The following is a 21,866-nucleotide window of genomic DNA, read 5'->3' as shown; positions in this document are numbered from 1 at the left end:
GGGGCATCAGGGGTTGAAAGTGGTTGATTTAAAGGAATAGTTCACCCCCATATTGACTTTATTTCTATTGATTACTCACCCCATGGAGACTCACCCCATTCCTAAGCCAGTAATTTGAGGAGACGCTTTGTTTCTCCATAGGGAACAAAGCAGCCGCTTTGTGTCTCCATAGGAAACCTCTGCTGGTCATCAAATTATTGGCTAAGGAATGTGACAAAAACAAAAGAATATCCATGAATTCAAGTCTCCATGGCGTGTGTAATCGATAGACAAAAAGTCATTTTTTGGGTGAACTATCCCTTTAACATGACAAAAAGAAACGTCCCGATAGTTATTAAAGTGTGCTCTGCTTTCAGTCCGTCTGTCGCCCACCCACACGTGCTTGGAGGATGGCAGTCATGTGACAGGACAGTGCCCAGCTGCCCCAGTCTCCCTAGCACCAGGGTCCCAGAGCAAAGGTACTCCCCCAAAACAGGCAGGGGAGGGCGGGCACCCTCAGTCCCCTCGCAGGCCCCTCCTCTGCGACATGGAGGGTAACAGGCGGGAGAGGCCCGAATACGGTAACGAGATGGCCGACCGTCAAAGTCCAGAACTCATCCCATTAACATGAATGTCGTGACGTGCTGTGAAGTAACGTGATGTGAATTTGGACACCCTTTGCGATATACGAGTTCAACAAAACACGATTGTTTTGTACTGATTGTACGATTGTTTTGTATCCGCCATTCTTCCTCAAATTGGATCTTTGTACTTTTGGGAAGCACAATTTTATTTCAATTTTGATATTGATAGTTTGCTGAACTCTATATCTACAGTATATGTTTTTTATTCATCCCCCATCCTTCCATCACCGACTGTGAACTTAAATGAACTGTCATTTTTATTGGCTCCTTTATCTTGTCTCTTCTCTCCCTCCTCCCTGCACCCTGCCTCTCATTATTCATTCCCTCTCGACTCTTTCATTATCTCATCCTCTCTGGCTCCCACCATTCCATGCTCTCCTCACGTCTAATTCTTTACTCTGATGTATTTGTGTTCTCATTACATCATGTCTTCATTACTCCTACTCTCATCCTCGGCTACTCTCATCATTTCCGTCTCTGTTTCTCTACACCTTCCTTTCTCGCAGGTTCATTCGGTCAGCACAAGTCTCACACCTGCCCTGGTGATGTCATCACAGACCTGACGATCCAGACCTCCAGAGTTCCCTCGGTGGACGAGCACTCGCAGTGTTCCGACACAGAGGTGGACCACGACCTCAACAGCGGCCACAAGCATGCGACCCGATGCACCACCGACACCTACACAGTCACCAGTGAGTCCGGCCTGGACCCGGAGCTGGAGAATGACCCGGACGGAACCAGCCACTGCTTGTCCTCCACTGCGCCCATCGGAGCCAACGACGGCGCCGACACGCCTCTGTCCGACGAGGAGCTGGAGAAGGACTTTGAGGTGGAGTTCATGCGTAAGGAGACCTATGACTTGGTGTGCAAGGAGAACCACAGCTCCACGTACGTGGAGTTCCCCTCCATCGAGCCCTCCGAGCTCGCGTCGTTCTCCAGCTACCTGTCCTCCAGTCGCTCGGATACGCTCGACCGATCCAACAGCTCAGCCACGGCCAACGAGGCAGCAGCTAACGATTCCACTTCTCCGTCCTCAGACCCGGGGATCGCCGACATGAACGCTAAGCGGAGCTATGTGACATCAGACCCGGATCAGGACCTGAGCTCCCCCGGGTCAGACTCCGACATTGAGGGGGAGCTGGAGGCGGCGTTCGCCTGTGGAGGTCCTCTGGTATCCAACATGATCTCCTCCATCTCAGAGACGGAGCTTGACCTCACCAGTGACGACAGTAGCAGCGGACGCTCCTCTCACCTCACCAACTCCATTGAGGAGGCCAGTTCGCCCACTTCGGACCAGGAGTTGGACCCAGATACAGAGTTAGAACAGGACAGCGGCATTGTGGGGCTGAAGGCATCTCTGCTTCTGGGCCAGCCTGAACCAATTAAAGAAGGCTATCCTCTACCATCTCCATCTCCCTTACCTTCACCCACCCTGGCAACACCTTCCCCTGTGGACTCGCCCTACCTCCCGCCAGAGCCCTATGATGACGGACAGGCTCTGATGGGGCTACAGAATGTGGATGATGAGTCTTATGAGCCCCATGCCGACCCAGATGAAACTCTGCCCCCAGCCCAGCACTGTGAGGACAGCCTCTCCAGACAGATGGTGCTGGAGATAGAACCAGACCATGGCTTGGAGAGCTTCAAACGCTCCTTCTACCTGCCAGTAGGACCCAGGCTCATGCCCAACTCTGATGACTATGATGGAAGTGAGGGAGACTCAGAGTCAGAGAGCGAAGATGAGCTGAGTGAGAACTCAGACTCGCCCTGGCTGCTCAGCAACTTGGTCAACAAGATGATCTCAGAGGGGTCTTACCCAATCAGCTGTCCCGAGGAGTGCTTCAAGAGGAAAGCGTCGATCTCCGATACCATCTCGCCATCCTCGGACATTGAGGCGGAGAGCTTCAAAGAAGAAGGGAAGCAATCGTGGATGCAGGGATCAGAGGAAGAGGGCGAGGATGACCTGAGGAGAAGAAGGGAGGAGGCAGAGGAGAGGGAGATGAGTGCAAGACTTTCCGATGAAGAACTGCTGAAAGGCAATGACAGGTTTGGTCCCTGTCTATATTTGAGCAACCCCACCGCTGACACCATCGCCCCTGTGATTGTGGAGCGCTACCTCAACAAAGGAAGCCATGCCCAAATCATTAAAGACTCTGAGAGGAACTTGAAGACCAAGCCTTCGAAAAATGCCAGGAGACAGGGAGACGATGAAGAGGACGACACCAGGGAGCCCGATAACGACTTGATGATGCTGGAGGGGAGGAAGGACCTTGACTCGCCGAGCTTCAGTGAGAGCGTGGTCAGCGACAAGGACGAGGGACGAGAGACAGAGCCCAAGCCCACGGGTCGAACCTCAGCTTCCCTGGAGCGCATCACAGAGGTCAAAAACAGCCTGACACTGGACATCCCCACTGCCCAGACCAATCGCTGCTTCAGCCTCACTTATTCCACGGACAACGATGAGGAGGAGGACTGCTCTCCCTTCATGAGTGACTTGAGGAAGCAGTCGTCATACAGGGGCAGTGACCTTTATCTCGACAGTTCACCGCCCATTGATGACAGCGTTCGGAATCTGCCCTTGTCAGACCAGGACCACCCGCTGTGCGAGAAAGACCTGGGTGTGAGACTGCAGACAGATGACGAGGGACTGGCTTATGACTCCATGAAGTACACACTTGTGGTGGATGAGAATACCACTCTGGAGCTGGTCAGCCTAAGGAGGTATGTTTTAGACAAGGTCAATATGATTGATGTAATAAAGTTTGGAAGCTGAAATATATTTGAATCGCTGTGACATTAAGGCGAGTCATCAGATCGAGTATTTCACACTACACAAGTGACTTTCTTGAAATCGGGCTGTCATAATATCGTTGTGGTTTTCGCCAACAAGATTGATCACGGACAAGGGATCACACACTGCCAGATATTTCACCAGGATGCATCCCCGATACATAGCCAATATTACATTTGTTTTTATTCTAATTGTGTACGACGCGGGCGCTAATGATTATCCGTCTCTCACCACACGTGCGTGCGTGCACGCGCACACACACACAGCGCACTGCGCACTTGTTCGATGTTTTCATAATAAGACCAGCCATGCCGTGGTTTTATCATCATATTGTGAGATGCGTTGGTTTTATATTGCTATGAAACAGCATCATCTATATTATTATGATGAAAGTCATGAAACAGACTATTATTTAACAGGGTGCAGAGATAATAAATGTTACTATTGCTATAAAGCAATTGTTTTCCTATAATGACATTCCCCAAATATGAAGGCCAATTGGTTAAGTCAGTCTGTTGCTTTTATGAATAATTAACCAATGAAAAGTATTAACAAAGAGCTTGTGAATACTGGAACACAGGTTTTTTTTTTTTTCCACTTCCTGAAAAGTAACGGTTTTGGACACGCACGTTTCTCCCCGACAGCAACGATATGGTCCTGGCGATCTGTTGTCTGCTGTGTGTACCTAACACGTCTCCACATCATGTCTCCTCCCAGATGCACTTCGGTTCTGAGTGATGACAGTGAGCTGTCCACACTGTGCGACGAGGAGCCCCTGGGGACCGGCCAGGTGGTCTACGGCCGCGGCGGCGAGGAGCTGCGGTCGGAGATCCTCAGCTCTTCGGAGGACTCCTCCCCGGAGGCCGACCTGCCGTTCTCCAAGAAGTTCCTCAACGTCTTCGTCAACAGCACCTCCCGCTCCTCCAGTGAGTCACATGCAGAGATACTGACTCGCATAGCGCTTTACTGGAAGCCTCTGTCATCATCATGTGCAGGGGTGTCGCACCAAATTCTGGGCCCTGGGTATAAGGATTCACTGCGGGGCCCGCCCCATGAATGTTCTTCTTAGTGCTTTAACTATTGAAAAATAGCAGATATACAAGCTCACAGCGTGGCACAGAGTGCTGCGCTGCGAGCTTGTAGATCGTCTATTTTTGAAAAATCGTGTGAAGGACCCCCAAAATGATATGTATTTGGCCACGGACCCCCATCTCAAAATATATAGTTCCAGGGATCCCAAAATTTTAGTTACAAATGTTTGCTTAAAAAATACATATATTCAAAGATTTGCGAACATTTTCACAACTTTTTAAAAATAGCAGATCTACAAGCTTGCTGCGCGGCACTCGATGCCATGCTGTGAGCTTGTATATCTGCTATTTTTCAATAACTAAAGTATAAAATAATTAAGGCCTCTCCTCCACCTTGGGCCCTAGTAACTCAGTCCCACTCCCCCCCCCCTTGTGACTCCCCTGATCATGTGTGCCAACAGTAAAATAACCAGTCGCAAGCTTACATCAGCACGCATAATGAGAGAGGGAAATCGTTTGCGAGCAGCATGGTTCTTAATGCTGTCATTTCAGAGCTCTCTAAATGAACAGATTAGGATTCAACTCAGCTCCGTCAGCCATGATGATGCATGAATACATGAGCTAATACATGTAATGTAATATACCCACACAGGACTTTGCAGGAGGGCTGTGCTTCCCAGTGCGTCTATGATCACTCAGACCTCTGGTTCCGTTCAAACATGCTTAATGAATGATGGAAGGCTGATTAGACTGGCTTTTGTTACCACTTTTGTTTAGACAAATATTCTTTTGGCAAAGAATATTTTGGGTGAAACGAGTAGGTTTGTTTTTACTTGACACGTTTTTTTACTCAAGGTCAGAGCAACAGATCATTTTAAATGCGGGAAATTCAAATAATGTGGAGGGAAAAAAACAAGACCTATATTATATTTTGGCATTCTCATGGACTGTAGAGTACATACATTTTGGAAACTGGTGTTTGAACAGCTAAATCCCCACATTTCCCATACTCAAGGCTGTGATGTCCTGTGAGTACAAGAAATCCAACCTGACAAATTCACCCAAACTCTGTATAAAGAAATACAGGGACACTCATATCGTCAATATACCGGTACATTTAATGTCACAATTAACAGTGGAAAGGGTTCCAGAGCATTGCAAATATAGCTGGTTTTAGTCATTTTCATATTCTATAATTATAGGCAAATATTGTACCTTCAGTACAGTATTTCCAACTAGCTACTTCCTCCACCGATGTCATTACTGTGCAGTTCCATTCTGCTACCTGTAAAGTCACCTTTTCAGAACTTCTCATTTTAAGTAATTTCTATTCAATAAAAATAAAAAAAGTGATATTGCAGTCTAAATATGGACATGGACTAGAATGTACATATATCATTAAGTTGTCCCTTATCTGTTGCCCTACCTTTAAACACTACCCTGCTGCAACCTCACATAATATCTCTTACATGTTTAGGCACAGAGTCCTTTGGTCTTTTCTCCTGCACGATCGATGGAGAAGAGAGGGATCAGACACACAGGGCAGTCTATAGGTAAGCCGTTCTGTTATCATGTGGTTATCAGTGATTTACCATGTCAACACAGGAACAGCTAACGCGCTCGAACCACTCAAACCCCAGCATCCGTATTGCAGAAAATAGCAGATAGACACTCAGCTATTATGGGGATTATGGGGTTTAAGTGGTTAAATCGCTTTGGTAGATTTGGATTTTGGCATTACCTTGCCATGACTCCAAAATTGGCAAGATATCTTCAGTAGTTGTTCCGTTGATTAGAAATTGATGTTCCAAATATTGGATTCATTGACTGACACTGTAGCATTTAATTAAAAAGAAATTAATCAATTAAATAATAATCTCGACTTCCGGTACTATCTGAAGATCCGGATCCAGTCCTATTCTGCATCTAGCATGAGGCAAGACCCAAATTCTGAGTGAACAACAACAACATTTGTTTTTTGGGGGGGCTTTTATGCCTTTATTGATAAGACAGTAGACTGACAGGAAATGGGGAGAGAAATGGGGAGTGACACACAACAAAGGTCGTTGGGATCGGGATTCGAACCTGCTGTCAAGGCATCAGAGCCTATGTGGTATGCGCCTGGACCAGTAGGCCAGCGGGCGCCCCAGAGTGAACATTTTTTAACTAAAATCTTTGCTTCTGGGGGTCCCCAGAACAAAATATATTGAGATGGGGGTCCGCAGCAAAATACATTTCATTTTGGGGGTCCTCACATGACAAAGTTTGAGAACCGCTGGTATAGGCCGATTCTACAAAATGTCTTCTAAATCCTAACAGTTTTCTGAAAAACGTACTGTATTTTGCTATATCAGTGGTTCTCAAACGTTGCCACGTCAAGGACCTCCAAAATGATATGTATTTGGCCACGGACCCCCATCTCAAAATATTTTGTTCCAGGGACCCCCAGAAGCTTTTTGTTAAAAATGTTCACTCTGAATATGGGTCTTGTTTCATGCTAGATGCAGAATAGATACACGCGTCCTGGTCTTCTTCACAGTACAGTAAAGTCAAATCAACAGGAAGTGGCCTTTTATTTATCTATTAGGTTTTGTGACGTTATACACAGTAGTGGTAGAATCTGCTTTGTTTGCATTTGTTTATCTATCTATAAATGCGAGAAGTCTCTGCGTGTCTGTCTGTGTGTCTGTAATCCGCGTATCTCGAGAACCGTTCGTCCCACCGGCTTCAGATTCGGCACGCGCGTTCCCCGCCGCGGCACGGAGTGCAGTGCCGGGTCTCGACCCGACCCGACGCGCGGTTTTCCCGAACCGGCGAGAAACGTTCGGAATCTCCTTATGCGGGGTTGATTGTTGACATCAGGCTGTTCCGGAGGAAATCGGCGAAAGCTCTGACTCATTGTGACATCACTTCATAAAAGGCTCTGACATCACGTACGCCACATGAGTCAACAAAAAATCTCTGTGAGTGTGTATATGGGCATAAAATGGACGCAGACAGACAGATACAGATATCTCCATATATGGGCATAAATGGACACAGGCAAACAGATGTTCAAAACGGGTCCTATGACAACAGGTATAATGAGGTTTGCATTAAAGGGGGAACCGGCACTGTGTCTGCAACACAGTTGGAGGCACAGACAGATACTCCATATATGGGCATAAAATGGACGCAGATAGACAGATATCTCCATATCTGGGCATAAAATGCAGTGATCTCCATATATGGACATAAAATGGACGCCGACAGACAGACAGACAGATACAGATATCTCCATATATGGGCATAAATGGACAGAGGCAGACAGATGGTCAAAACGGGTCCTAAAGGGCGGGGCATTCATTCCCTATTTACATTGTTCCGAGTTGGCCAGTTCGGACGGCCCAGCTTCTAGTATGTAAAAAGAGTGATAGCATACGACTGTCCATGCAATGTATGTAAGGAGTCTATATTTGATAAATCTATTTTTAAATCAATGGAGCAACTATTGAAGATATCTTGCCAATATTTGGAATGACATCATGGCAAGGTAACTTCTAACTACACAATCCAAACCTCTACCCACCTATCATTGTGTTTTTAAGATAACCGTAAAAAGCAAAACCGTGAACACTTTAATTGAATTGCTACTGATTTAGATTTTAAGATGGTTCCCTAGGCGGTTATAGTTTCCACTTTACAGCATGCAGTGGGAGACATGACCATGGTGAATCACCAATGATAACAGGGAATAAGGCACGTGTCCTAGCTACAGCTGTGTCCCTAGAGCTTTTGCAGGGGAACCAGTAATATTCATACCAGACACCACCGTCGCATTACTGTGTGTGTGTGTGTGTGTGTGTGTGTGTGTGTGTGTGTGTGTGTGTGTGTGTGTGCGTGCGTGCGTGCGTGCGTGCGTGCGTGCATGCATGCATGCATTGGCTGTGTCTGTGTGTTCATATACATCCAATTTACAATTCACAATTTAGGCATTTAGCAGCTGTTCTTAATCCAGAGCGATTTACAATAAGTAAGGACAGCACATCCCTTGCACATGCATACATGTGTGTGCATATGTGAGCATGCCCCTCCTCTTTCTGTACACAGTCATTTTCAGTAATTTCTTTGTCTCCTTGCTCTGGTCCTACAGTGCCCCCTCCTCCTCCTCCCTCTTCCATGTTCCATTCTCCTGGGTGAATGTATGCTGTTTCATTACAGCTCTCTGGGTCGTCCACTGGGAGTCACCCAAAACCCAGACAGATGCTTCCTCCCATTAAACAAACCCAAGCTCTGCAGGATTTCCTAGTTAGGCCCAGTGCAAAAATCGGCTCAATTATGTTAGCGTGTCATGATGCGAGGACATAATTCGAAATGTAGCACCGATGTTTCGGTGATTATCTTCATAGATTGCGCGCAGTGTTGCCAGATGTACGATAATTATTGTATTTGTACGATAATTTGACCCTCTGTACGATGTATGCTCAATAATTCCAAAAATGCCCAAATGTACGATAATTTCGGCATATCACCAAAAAGAGCGTGAATTCACTAAATTCCCTGGCTGCTGATCTGGGATCCGGTTTGGCTTCTCAAAATAAGCCAGGAAATCAGTCAATCAGACCCTAGATTTGTACTTGGAAGCATTAAAAACACCAGTCGTGTCTTTCCAGACCAGTTTTAGGCTTTTATTTGTGTAAGCTCCAGGAACTTTCCTGCCTCCACGCAGCATATGTGATGCGTTTTTGTCACACAGGAGTCTCAAACAAGGTTGTTTCTTACACTAAAGACACATTTGTTGGTGAAATTACTTTTTTTACGCGGGTGATTTCTCTTTTTTGGCTGTGTACGATAGTTTCATGTCAAATACGATAATTCTGAGCCTCGGGTACGATAATTCAACATTTCCCATCTGGCAATACTGATTGCGCGTCTGTCTCTATGCTTCCCTCTGTAGGTTCATTCCAAGACACGCAGATGAGCTGGAACTGGACGTGGACGACCCTCTGTATGTGGAGGAAGAAGAGGATGACTACTGGTACAGAGGTTACAACATGCGTACAGGAGAGAGGGGGATATTCCCTGCCTTCTATGCCCACGAGGTCATTGGTCAGTCCAAGGAGTTGCTAGGTGAGCGGAGAGGCCATTACAAATTGGAACTTTTTTGCGTTACGAAAATGATCCCTTCTCATATTGGGCCCGATTCATCAATCTGGTTGTAAATATAGTGTAAATAAAGTGACTAAATCTGGCTTATATTTCTGTCTTACCTTCAAAATCCCTTCAAAATCCCAGACAAAAAACAAAACAAAAACATTGCTGAATCTGACCCTAACTTGGGAATTGTCCTAAATGCCGGTAAAATCAAAATATGGGTGTAATTTGGACGTAAAGTGCTTGATGAATCGGGCCCATTGTTCCTTGTGTCTCTCCTATAGGAATGAAGAGGAACCCAGCATGGACTGAATCTTTCAACGTTCAGTTCTTGGGTTCCGTGGAGGTACCTTATCACCAAGGCAATGGCATCCTCTGCGCTGCCATGCAGAAGGCAAGTGTAAAACAGCCCCTCCTGCCTGATCTACAAGCTCACAATGCGTTGCATCGCAACTCATTGTGAGCTTGTAGATCGGCTATTTTCAAAAGAGTTTCATACATTTGAAAACTTGTGAGATGGGACATTCTGCATAATGATTACTTGACTTTTGATACCAATTCTTTTGTACTTACTCAAGTACATTTTGAATTCCAGACTTATTTTTACATTGCAGTATTGATACTTTTACTTAAGTAAGGAATGTGAGTACTTTTTCCACCACTGTTTGCACAAACGCAAATGTCATCATACAGTAATTCAACCCTTTTTTCTTTCTTTTCTGCGTGTTAGATTGCGATGTCCAGGAAGCGGACGGTTCATGTGCGACCACCTTCTCTGTGTGAGTTGGAGATAAGCATGCAGGGAGTCAAACTGATCATGAGCCTGGACGATGATGACTTTGACACTTTGGACGAGGTGAGAATAAATGATTGACTGTATCAATGCAAAGGAACGGATTTACCAAAAGAATACCTCACTGACACATGGGTTTAGAATAGAAGCCTCAGATAAATCTAGCCATGAATGGGATTTAATTTGAAATAGATATGTAGAATCTTAATGCTCTATTCTTTATATCTTTCATATTATCTTTTATGTCTTATATCTTTCTTTCTATCTCCAGTACGACAGATGTAGTCACTTCTTCCAGATGAAGAACATCTCCTTCTGTGGATGCCATCCCAAGAACAACTGGTACATGGAATAAATGTGTTTTTTACTCTATAATATAGCTTGGACTGTGTACAGAGAGACGTCTCACTCATTGAATCTCACTTTTCCTTTCTCTCTGCAGCTACTTTGGCTTCATCACCAAGCACCCCATGCTGAACAGATTCGCTTGCCATGTGTTTGTATCCCAGGAGTCGATGCGGCGTGTAGCGGAGTGTGTAGGGTGAGATGATGCTGCTACCCTTGAGATACCCAGAGACTGATTCATAGATAGGGCCTTATCTAAACATAAATTATGTATTGTTATTAGGGAAAGGAAATGCCTTTGTTTGCCCTGTGGGGGAATTTTACACCACAGAAAATGGTGCTACTGTTTTTGTATTTTCTCTACCACACTGACTGAGATTGCATCACATTTTACTTTCATTTACACTTTGTTTTGTGTATTATTTAGATTTGTACAGTCTTATATACTGTAGTATATTGGACCTTTAGTATAGTGGCTGTTAAGTATGACATCATTTTGTAGGCAGAGGAGAATTTCTGCCCCCAGTTTCCGTGAATCTTTTTACTATTTTTACTATTTACACATTTTTCTTCTCTTTGTTGTTTAAAGGAAAGTGTTAGAATTATACTTTAGTCGTTATTTTTGTCTCGGATCTGTTGAAATAGCGAGGGACAGAAAATGCTCTGGGGGCAGAGTTCTCCTCTGCCTACAAAATGATGTCATGGCTTAAAAGCCCCATAGGTTGAAATGTCTCCTAAATTAATTATTCCTTTGGGTAAGCTTCAAGCCTAACCTCTACCACAGCGTAGGGCATTCACGAATAGTGATTTTTTGAATAGTCGAATATTCGACAGGACTGGCCAAACTGTCAAGTATTAAGTAAGCAAGAGGCGAACATTGTGAAAATAGCAGATCTACATGCTCACAACGCCGAGGCGTTGTTGTGATTATGTAGATCTGCTATTTTCACAAAGTTTATCTGCGGAACCGAGTCACATTAAATGTAATACCTACAATTCCAAGTGCTTGTCAGGGTTCTTGACTTACTATCTAGCCAAGCTGTATAAACCTTGAAGAAATGTATATATTTTTAAAGACAAAACAATCAAAAAATAAAACTAAGCGAATATTCGACTTTGGTGAACAACGTCGAATAGTGACTTTGATATTCGAAAATTCAAATATTTGGTGAATGCCCTACCACAGAGCTGTAGCCTACCCCACAATCACCTTTATGGCCCACCTACTGTGTGATTGCTCCAATGCTCCCCATGTGTCACTGCTGAACTGAAATGCCCTGGATAGAGAGGACTTAAGCTCTGTACAATATAACTGGTGAAGAACACAGAGAGAAAGAGACAAGAGGCTATTAAAGAATATTGAGCTAGGTTCCTGCTGAGACAGTCTGTACATGAATCAGATTTTATGTGTGGGTGGTAGCTGTGTGTGTGTGTGTGTGTGTGTGTGTGTGTGTGTGTGTGTGTGTGTGTGTGTGTGTGTGTGTGTGTGTGTGTGTGTGTGTATGCGTATGTGTGTGTGTGTGCGTGTGTGTGTGTGTGTGTGTGTGTGTGTGTGTGTGTGTGTGTGTGTGTGTGTGTGTGTGTGCGAGTGTGCGTGTCCATCCTAGTCCTTAATGACTGCAAGATTGTTAACTTTGGTCTGAATCGGACTTATTGGGTTTGAATTATTAAATATATTGATGATTCACTATCCTCAGACAGAACCAGGGTGTGAGACAGATCTGGGAGCCGGCAGAACAGTTTCGCTCATCATTTTCTCTCTGCTCTGTCTACAGCAGACATGAAAAAGACAAAAACTTGTCTGATGAGTCTGTGGCTTCTTTTTACAAGCTAAAAAATATATATCTTTAGCTGTGTTTGAATGCTTACACAATTTGCTGCTCCATTTGGAGCAGGACTAAATACTTGGCTTCAGAGACATAACATCACTGCCAAATCTGTCTTTAGCAAAGTGATAGATATGGAATGCCTTAATGTACACAGCGTCTCTTTTGCTGATAAGAGAGACTGGCTGGGAGACAGATCTGCTATCAGAGCTTAATGCCACTGCATGTGTCCCATCAGCGGTGTCGCACCAAATTCTGGGCCCTGGGTACAAGGATTCACTGCGGGGCCCCCATGCATGAATGTTAACCCATTTAGACTGGGAACGCTGCTTTAACTAAGGAAAAATAGCAGATATACAAGCTGACAGAGCACTCTGAGGTTTTTTGAAAAACGTATGTTTCTGTGTCAGTGGTGCTCAAACCTTTTCATGTGAAGGACCCCCAAAATGATATGTATTTGGCCACGGATCCCCATCTCAAAATATTTAATTCCAGGGACTCCCCAGAAGCAAGATTTGAGTTAACAAATGTTTGCTTAAAAAATACATATATTCAAAGATTTGCACACATTTTCATGACTTTTGAAAAATAGCAGATCTACAAGTCCTTAGATTGTAGCTCTGCTATTTTTGAATAGCTAAAGTATAAAATAATGAAGGCCCCCTCCACCTTGGGTAACTCAGTCCCACTTCCCCCCCCCCCCCCTAGTTGTGACACCCCTGTGGGAGACAGATCTGTTATCAGAGTGTAATACCACTGCATGTGTCCCATCTCCAGGAGAGCCTTCCAGGAATACTACCAGGAGCACCTGGAGTACGCCTGCCCCACCGAGGACATCTACCTGGAGTAGGAACTGTTGCCATGACAGCGGCCTCCTTCCTCCTCCCACTCACTGCTTGTGTATGCTTATCGGTTTTAGCCACCAGAGGGTGCCAGTGGAACAGGTCTACTCTCCATTGCGAAATAAACTTGTGCATCCCTTCATCGATCAGGGATCTTTTTTATTTATTTATTCCCGTTCCACCATATGCTAAGTGTTTGACTGATTCCCACTCATCTTTGTTTGTTTATTGTCTGTTCTCTCACTGGACAGACTGCCTGTTTCTTTTAGTTATTATTTTTTTCTTTTCAATCATATAAAACTAAGAGGGCAGAGCATCTGTTAACTTTCCTCTCTGGTTTTGGAAACAAACAAAGACAACAATTATATACCTACTGCTGTTTCACTTTTCAATGCATGGCTAGTAGGGTTATTGCACACAGACACACCCAGAACACACACACACATGCAACAGAACAGCAAGCAGCGCAACAGCCATTAAAGAGGATGATGCCGAATTGATGGTGAGTTGGCGGTTAGTGAACTGTAAATATGTATTTGTCATTCGACAAAACTTGATTCGATTTCTACCGGTTAAAGAGTAGAGAAGAGCACACAGCAACATCCTGGGTGATTTAACTCTGGATTCTGCTGTGTACAGTGTAATGTCCTTACCCCTGTGTTGCGTAAGAGATCTAGTCTGTCTGTGTTGTAAATATTATGTATAGAGAGTAGAGACATACAGGCGCCTCATACAAAACCATGGAAGATGTTGATGGACAGAGATGTTGCTCTCAGACTGTTTAATGCGTGAACACAGGTGGTTTCAACTGCAGAGGCAGAAGGGCTCACGGAAGATTGCGGAAAAGTCATGAGTCATAATGTTTAATGGATCTTGAAAGACAGCTACGGTTTATATGTCTCACAATTAGCAACAATTACACAGCATCTTTTTGCAGTGGTTGTGGTTGAGTGCATTGACACTCACAGAATCAGGACCATAAATGATGTTTAACATGATAAATAGAGGCCCTTTGAATCAGGGCAAGAAGGAGTCTGCGGGAGAATGTTGCGACAACAGCAATGTGTTGTTTTAACAGTAGCTGTTGTTGTGGTTGCTCACCTTCACCAGGGGGTGCGTTGATGAGAAATCAGATACCGTTAGGAGGACAAAATATAGATCACAAACTGTATGCTTTTGCAAGCGGTCGACGCAACTTCAAGGTTCAAGAAAGCAAAGGTAAATTGAAGCCATAATAGCAGGATTCAGACTGTTAAACTCCCTGCAACACCACACAGCTTAAAAAAAAACAAGAGTGTTAACCCTAAATTAACACTCACATTTTTTAGTTGCAGTTTTCATTAGTCTCCATGTTTTAGTTTTGCTAACTTAAATTGGGGAAATAGATGACTGGAATTATGACAATAAGTAGCCTATAGTAGTAGTTATGTGTCAGTACACTGTCAAATGAGTTAGCACTGAGGATTTTACTGTATAGGCTACTGTTAGCAAGGCAGTGTCCCTGTGGTACCAACTACTGAAGTATCAAACTAATCACACTTTGGTCACAACAATCCCAGAGGAAATGAAGCAGCTATGTGTCAAGGTGGGATTTATTGTGCAGTGGGCTTGGGTAAACTTCGTTTTTTATTTTCTGAGGTTGATGCTTTGATATAACCAGCACTCTGCAGGTTAGGAGAGAGATGGCTACGTTCTCTCACATATTCCTTGCATTAACTTCATGGTGGTCGATGTTTACACATAATTTGATTAAATCATACGATAACCTCTTTGAGCAGGGGTCGTTTTAGCATACTGTAGCCTGCAGCATAAACATTAGAGGGAGGAGAGGGGTAGATTTAAAAATGTACGTTGATACAGCCAACTGAAGCCCAGAGGTGATAGCCTAAGTTTTTAAGACGTTCCCAAATATCAGGTGCACCAGGGTAGATGAGGGTCATCGCTTTTAAGATACACAAACATCCTCTGCTGCTTTCAATCACCAGTCACAGAACAAGAACCTCAGATCTGTGAGATTCCCATGGTGACAGTTCCTTTGACAGTTAAGTTGACAAGAGGGCAGTAGGGTGTAATCCACATGTGTATCGCTGTCTGTTAGGTACTGTGTATATACTGTATATATAGTATAATAGCGAATCAAAATGATAGTGCTGTGTCCTTTATGTTAAGTATGTTATTGACATGAATATCTAAAATTGAAATGACAAATTACACACACAAAAAAAGAGATCACAACCAAACTAATAACCCTGCGGGATAAAGAGAAAAAAACGAAGTAGTCTTTTTTTTGTGATCTGCCATCATTTTATTTCAGGATTTCCACAAACTCAACTTGGCACCTGCCACGAACATTGGTATTTGTGGAGTTCTCGCAAAGCCCATGAGAACTCCAGTCAGGCTTCTGCAGCACATTTAGGGCACATCATTATTCTGTGACACACACACCCACCAGAGTACTGACCAGTCTGCTGTTAGAGCTGAATAGTGACCTTGTCGGCTGCCATAAGAAAACTATTATTGCATCTTCTTGCCAATTATAGTCGCCTTTGAGCTCCAACAGCGCGCCCCCATCACTGACCTGTACGTACGTACGTCCTTGTTTCCGTTTTTCTACTTGTTACGGCTTAGTTACAACCATTCTGTCCACGTAGCTTCACGAGCCAACCTTCGAGGATCAACTTGACCTGTTTAGCCGCTGAGACATACGTTAACAGTTAAACCAAACTTTCGAATTTGCTACATAAAGGAGATTCTTCACATTATACCTAGAGCAAATCAATACGTGACGGAACAAATGTATCTTATCTTCTACCTTTAAAAAAAATCATGGACTTGTAAAATTAAAAGGAAAAATGAAGAAAAAGACAAAAAAAAAGAAAAGATTTAAATCACTCTGCCTTGTCATGGGTTTGGTCTTATGAATAAAATATATGCTTGATGTCCGAAAATGTCTGTCTCATTCTGTATCATTTATCAGTGGTCGTCATTGTTGGGGCATTGGAATAACTTCAACACTGAACTTCACATGATTGTCAAGTACATTGGAGTGCTTGAAGATTGTTCAGTCATTCTAACTGGACCACAGTATCAGACGGTAAAGCATAAGGACAAAAAGGATGGAAATACCGTAATTAATATCATATACTATTCAAGTAAAGCCAGGCATGTTAAAAAAAATCAAAATTAATTCTCAATGTTAACATTTAGAAAATACATTTTAACCAAAGTTAGACATCCTCCTCACTGAGGAAACAATTTCAATAACCTTGGACATAATACCACATTAGTCAAGAGTACGCATCATTAATAACATTATGTAATCAACAAAAATCATCATGTCATAACCTTTTGTTATTTCACTCAGATACTTCTGTGTGTTTGAGTGACATCAGTGCAGTGTGTCCTTTGTTACGTTTCCCTTACAGTTCGATCAGCGTTGTTTCGTCACTTTGCCTCCTCAACACTGACAGCAGCTGGGTTTGGGGCTACACTGAGGGTTGCAGCAGGGCACCAATGCGGGGTCGGCCCCTCTTCGTATTTGGCTCTCTCCAAACACCATGGAGGCCTCAAACTGAGCCTTAACCTTCAGGATCTTGTCCAGCAGGGCCTGGAGGTCTGGTCTTCCCACCAGGGACAGAGGGTAGTTCTCAGAGGGGTCTGCTTCCAGGTCGAAAATAAGTGGGGGGTCGTGAGGCTTGAGGAGTGCGAATACATCACAGTCTCTGTCTGGGGTCGTACCGCTGTGGGTGGCTCCTGTAGCACCATGAGAAAAATGTGTCAAAAAGCCTCCTGCCTTATATGACACGGTCAAAATATTTACTCTTAGACATAGGACAATACCTACCACGTGTGTAGAAGTGCGCCTTGTACTTCCCCAACCTGAGCGCGAACATGCTATACTTTTCACTGGGATCCGTGGGGTAAAACATCATGGACTCCCTCTTACTCTAGAAAACAAGACATTTAAATGTACGTAAATAAACTGATTATTTGGACATAAACTATGAATTTTGTTGAAAGACAAGTGTGATGCCTCTACAGTACCATTCCATGTTTGACTAGGATATCTGTCATATCCACCCCATCAAGCTGCACTTGGGGTAGTTTGGCTCCTGCCAACCCTGCAAAAGTGGGCAGGATGTCCAGGGTGCTGGCCAGCTCATGGGTCACTCCTGAAAGATGCATGACAAACAGACATGACCCACTTAGATGAATGAGCAAGATATGCGGCTCAACCATTTAATCACAATTACATAGTTTGTAGTGACTGTCATGCGGAAAAAATCAAACCTCGGTTCGAAGTGGAGCGGTGAATCTGAGCAGCTATACCCTGTGTGTGTTGCTAAATGCCTAAACTGTAAACTGTAAACTGTGCCTGTGAGTGAGTGGTGAGTGTGCCTGGCCTGCACAAAACAGCGCCCCTCCTTTAACTAGTGTGTTGTGTGTGGCCACTCAAGGTATTGCCAGGCTACGGACACGGCCAGCCAGCCACCCAGCCAGCCACCCACCCACCCACCCACGGACATACCCACGGACATACCTGTCTATTGGGAGCGCTTTCACCGCTCCAAAAATAGCCAATCTAGAACGAATTTTAGTTTTTTTCACTTATAATGGCATGCCCAAATATTCGGAAGCCAGATTTACACTAAACAGTCACTGGAAAATGCCAGTGCATTTATGAACTACAGATACAGGTACTATTAATATGTAATGCCACATACAGAAGTTCAGAATGCAACTACAGTATAAAAGTTCTGGTCGACTTGCATTAACCAAACCTTGTTTTGTGAAGCAAACTGCACTCAGGTCAGGTGAACTCTCCTTTTTTATGGCCTGTGTTTTTCCACAGATAACCTAAACTTCAGTGGTTGTTGATAATACCCAGTCCAATCACAATTCTATCACAGTGTTAGTGACCTGGTTTGATAGTCCCGGGCCAGAAGGCGATGCCAGGCTCCCGCATGCCCCCTTCATAGGTGGTGCCCTTCCCACATTTCAGAGGACCAGAGTTACCTCCGCGGGACATACGCATCAGTTCAGGCCTGGACACAGACAGAGAAATAACATGTCATTTCATGACAGGGCAATAATATGTCGGATTGTAAGAGCGCCATAAATAGTTTTATTACCCGCCATAGACAAAAGATGCCTTCACCTTTGAAAAGAGGATAAACATAGATGTGAAGGCAGATTAAAATGGCTGCTCTTTTAAAGGTAGGTATATTCTGGTTGAAAGGTTAAAGCACAATATTCTGATCAGTAACAGGGCTCTTCCCATCTCTCCAGCTTGTTAATAATCAGAAGATACATTTTCAGGTGGGTTGTCAATTTCATCCAATCAGGAGGGAGTACCCATTCATCAGCTTCAATTTTATAGTGTTCCAGTTACAGATTGTCCTGCTGATTTCTTTGTGTCATCACTTCCAATTTCACTTGTTTTTCCTGTATCCTGTATGAGTTCTCTCTCCTGATTGGACGTTGGATGTTTTTTCGTTTACTAAAGAGCTGGAGAGATAGGGAAACTCCTGTTACAACAAATACAGCATATATCTATAGCAAAGAGTACTATACTATCAGAATATAGAGCAATTTAACACTTATTTGAGCAAATATGACTAACCCTACCTTAATTTAGCTTATTATTATTTATTAAAAGATATATTCTCTCTCTTAAAAGAAAACGACTTATTATTAGTACAATCAAGATACACCTAAACAATAAAGACATGTAAAGGCAGGCATTAAACAATCAACAAATCAATTTGGTTACACATCAACCAACCCACCCGTTATCAGAGGTAAAGAAAACCAGTGTGTTGTTAATCTGCCCCGTTTTCTCCAGCGTGGAAAGGATGTTTCCCACAGTGCTGTCGAACTCCATCAGAGCATCTCCATAGGGGCCCCTCGGAGACAGGTATGCATGCTCTGGACCCGCATACTGGGGGTAGTGTGTGTGCTGGACAAGGTTGGGAGAAAGTTTAAAATGTCACTTTGGGATAGAAACTGAAAAACATCAAAAAATACAAATATATTCATTATCTAAAATATCAGGCCCACCAGCTCCTTCTGTGGAACTGAATAATCAGGTATATCCAGCATAAAGCTATGACTGAGGAAGGGATTGGGCAAACAAGAGTGGAACTCACATTAAAGGAAAATTCCAGAATAAAACATATTAATCCTTAATCAGCCTTTTATCACGTATGTACATACCTGGTATGATGGATTTTTATCATAGTCCTTCCAGTTTTTACTTCTCCTGGACTCCTCAGATCTCTCTCCCACAGCCAAAACGGCGGTCAATTGTGGTTCTCCCAAAGCGCTAATTTTCACCGCTGCAAAGTTACTTTTTTCTTCATAAATCTGCTATTTATAGTTCAAAGAGAGCCAGTAATCCACTGTTTTATCGCGGGTTGAGGGAAATGGCCGTTGTTGACATGATCCCAATAGTACTCACAGAAGAAGAATGAAGTCTCGCGTCTCGCGTGATTACCGCGTTTCCTTTAGCTTTTTCTTTAGCGCAAAAGAAAGCTTTCTCCTGGAGTTATTACAGCCAGTATGTACACAACAAGGCATCGTGGTATATATATAAAAAATAAGAAAGCAGAAGAATATAATCTAGTTAGTCTATTGATCGCTAGAATCTAGTAATATGACTGAGAAGGATTCATAACAAAGCATTTTAACGGACTTCCTGTAGTCATAAGGTAATTCTATTACCTTTATTTATTTTATTTTTTCCTCAATACATTTCTTCGATTTTATTTATTATTTATTTATGGAATTACTTATAAAATAACTTTGACGTGTATTATTATTTGTAAACAATGTAGGCTACAATATAATCACAAAATAATCGTATTTTCCTCAAGACATTCTGCAATGCCTCACCAAATAAACGTTAGGTAAAAAGTACCTCATGACCACAGAAACGTGTCTTTCATGTTCTTTGTTATGAATCCTTCTCAGTCATATTACTAGATTCTAGCGATCAATAGACTAACTAGATTATATTCTTCTGCTTTCTTATTTTTTATATATATACCACGATGCCTTGTTGTGTACATACTGGCTGTAATAACTCCAGGAGAAAGCTTTCTTTTGCGCTAAAGAAAAAGCTAAAGGAAACGCGGTAATCACGCGAGACGCGAGACTTCATTCTTCTTCTGTGAGTACTATTGGGATCATGTCAACAACGGCCATTTCCCTCAACCCGCGATAAAACAGTGGATTACTGGCTCTCTTTGAACTATAAATAGCAGATTTATGAAGAAAAAAGTAACTTTGCAGCGGTGAAAATTAGCGCTTTGGGAGAACCACAATTGACCGCCGTTTTGGCTGTGGGAGAGAGATCTGAGGAGTCCAGGAGAAGTAAAAACTGGAAGGACTATGATAAAAATCCATCATACCAGGTATGTACATACGTGATAAAAGGCTGATTAAGGATTAATATGTTTTATTCTGGAATTGTCCTTTAAGGAAGGAGATCATGACAATTAATGTGTAAAGGAACAAACAAATTACTATTACTTGTAAAGTATGAGTGTATATTCAGACTCAGTGTAAGTGCCCGGCAAGTACAGGGCCGAGCAATTAAGCGAAAATATATAAACCGATATTTAGAACCAAATAATCGAGAAGCAAGGTTATAAATTATCGACACAAACATTTTTTTATAGATTTTTTTTATAATCGACTAAATTGATTAGCCTGATTAATCACTATTTTACAATTCATTGTACAAGGTTGGTGTCACCAGCAATACTAACAACATTGTGAGCTTTGGCAAGTGACAACGTGGTAGTATAAATGAGTCTGCTCCTGATGCTTACGTGGGTAGGATAATAGAGGAAGAAGGGTTGCTTCTTCTGGGCCGAAGCAGTGATGAAGTCCGTAGCAAAGTCACTGTAAGCCCTCTCCAGGTCCAGGAAGTTGGCTGGCTGCTGCGTGATGAACTCGTTATGCATCAGTGGGACGGTCACTGTCCCAACGTCACAGAATCCAACACACTTAACATCAGGAGGGAAACAAGTCAGGTTCCGACAGGGGCCCTGAGGAGGAGGAGGGAAAGAATTTAAATAAATATATTGTCGTTTTCAGGTGGAAATCTTGTATGTCCAAACCCGTTTGTTTTGTATTTATCATTTTTAAAATGATTTAAACTAGTGAAAATAGCCGATCTACAAGCACACAACGCCTCGCACCGCGAGGCGTTGTGTGCTTGTAGATCAGCTGTTTTCACTATTTTTGTGCGACGGCCTTGTATGATGAAGCAGTGCTTTACTTCGCGTAAAGATGTGAAACTTGGAGATACGAGGTTTCTGCCCGACAGTGACGATAACTTGCAAGCCTTTATTATGCAGGTAAGAAATTGCATCAGGCATTACGTCAATGAACAATTTCAAAACAAGTAATTATATAGTTTCCCAGAATTGTATGACAAAGGTTTTAATTACTGACCACATTTTGAAACCTAATT

At 43.2% G+C, this 21,866-nt stretch overlaps 2 protein-coding genes across 2 annotated transcripts in view; one reads left to right on the top strand and one right to left on the bottom strand.

Annotated features, from left to right (window-relative positions):
• Positions 1 to 13,392, top strand: part of mapk8ip2 (mitogen-activated protein kinase 8 interacting protein 2) — a gene marked incomplete at both ends in the record, with an annotated part of 62,040 nt that extends 48,648 nt beyond the window's left edge. Inside the window, 10 exons of the mRNA XM_080737692.1 lie at positions 357 to 560; positions 1,130 to 3,344; positions 4,132 to 4,340; positions 5,923 to 5,998; positions 9,382 to 9,554; positions 9,863 to 9,972; positions 10,309 to 10,434; positions 10,643 to 10,713; positions 10,814 to 10,912; positions 13,320 to 13,392. Coding sequence (XP_080593818.1) covers positions 357 to 560; positions 1,130 to 3,344; positions 4,132 to 4,340; positions 5,923 to 5,998; positions 9,382 to 9,554; positions 9,863 to 9,972; positions 10,309 to 10,434; positions 10,643 to 10,713; positions 10,814 to 10,912; positions 13,320 to 13,392 — 3,356 coding nt within the window. The remainder of the gene's footprint in view (positions 1 to 356; positions 561 to 1,129; positions 3,345 to 4,131; positions 4,341 to 5,922; positions 5,999 to 9,381; positions 9,555 to 9,862; positions 9,973 to 10,308; positions 10,435 to 10,642; positions 10,714 to 10,813; positions 10,913 to 13,319) is intronic.
• Positions 13,393 to 15,684: 2,292 nt separating this feature from the next.
• arsa (arylsulfatase A) overlaps positions 15,685 to 21,866 on the bottom strand; it is an 8,230-nt gene continuing 2,048 nt past the window's right edge. The window contains exons 3-8 of the mRNA XM_080736074.1: positions 21,220 to 21,438; positions 19,174 to 19,343; positions 18,305 to 18,429; positions 17,429 to 17,556; positions 17,229 to 17,331; positions 15,685 to 17,137 (exon numbers count right to left, since the gene is read on the bottom strand). Coding sequence (XP_080592200.1) covers positions 16,842 to 17,137; positions 17,229 to 17,331; positions 17,429 to 17,556; positions 18,305 to 18,429; positions 19,174 to 19,343; positions 21,220 to 21,438 — 1,041 coding nt within the window. The 3' untranslated portion in view covers positions 15,685 to 16,841. The remainder of the gene's footprint in view (positions 17,138 to 17,228; positions 17,332 to 17,428; positions 17,557 to 18,304; positions 18,430 to 19,173; positions 19,344 to 21,219; positions 21,439 to 21,866) is intronic.

The sequence above is a fragment of the Nannobrachium achirus genome (genome assembly GCF_963921795.1).
Source record: "Nannobrachium achirus genome assembly, chromosome: 11".
Lineage (NCBI taxonomy): Eukaryota > Metazoa > Chordata > Actinopteri > Myctophiformes > Myctophidae > Nannobrachium > Nannobrachium achirus.
Note: the sequence above shows the minus strand (reverse complement) of the source record. Positions and strands in the feature narration are given on the sequence as shown.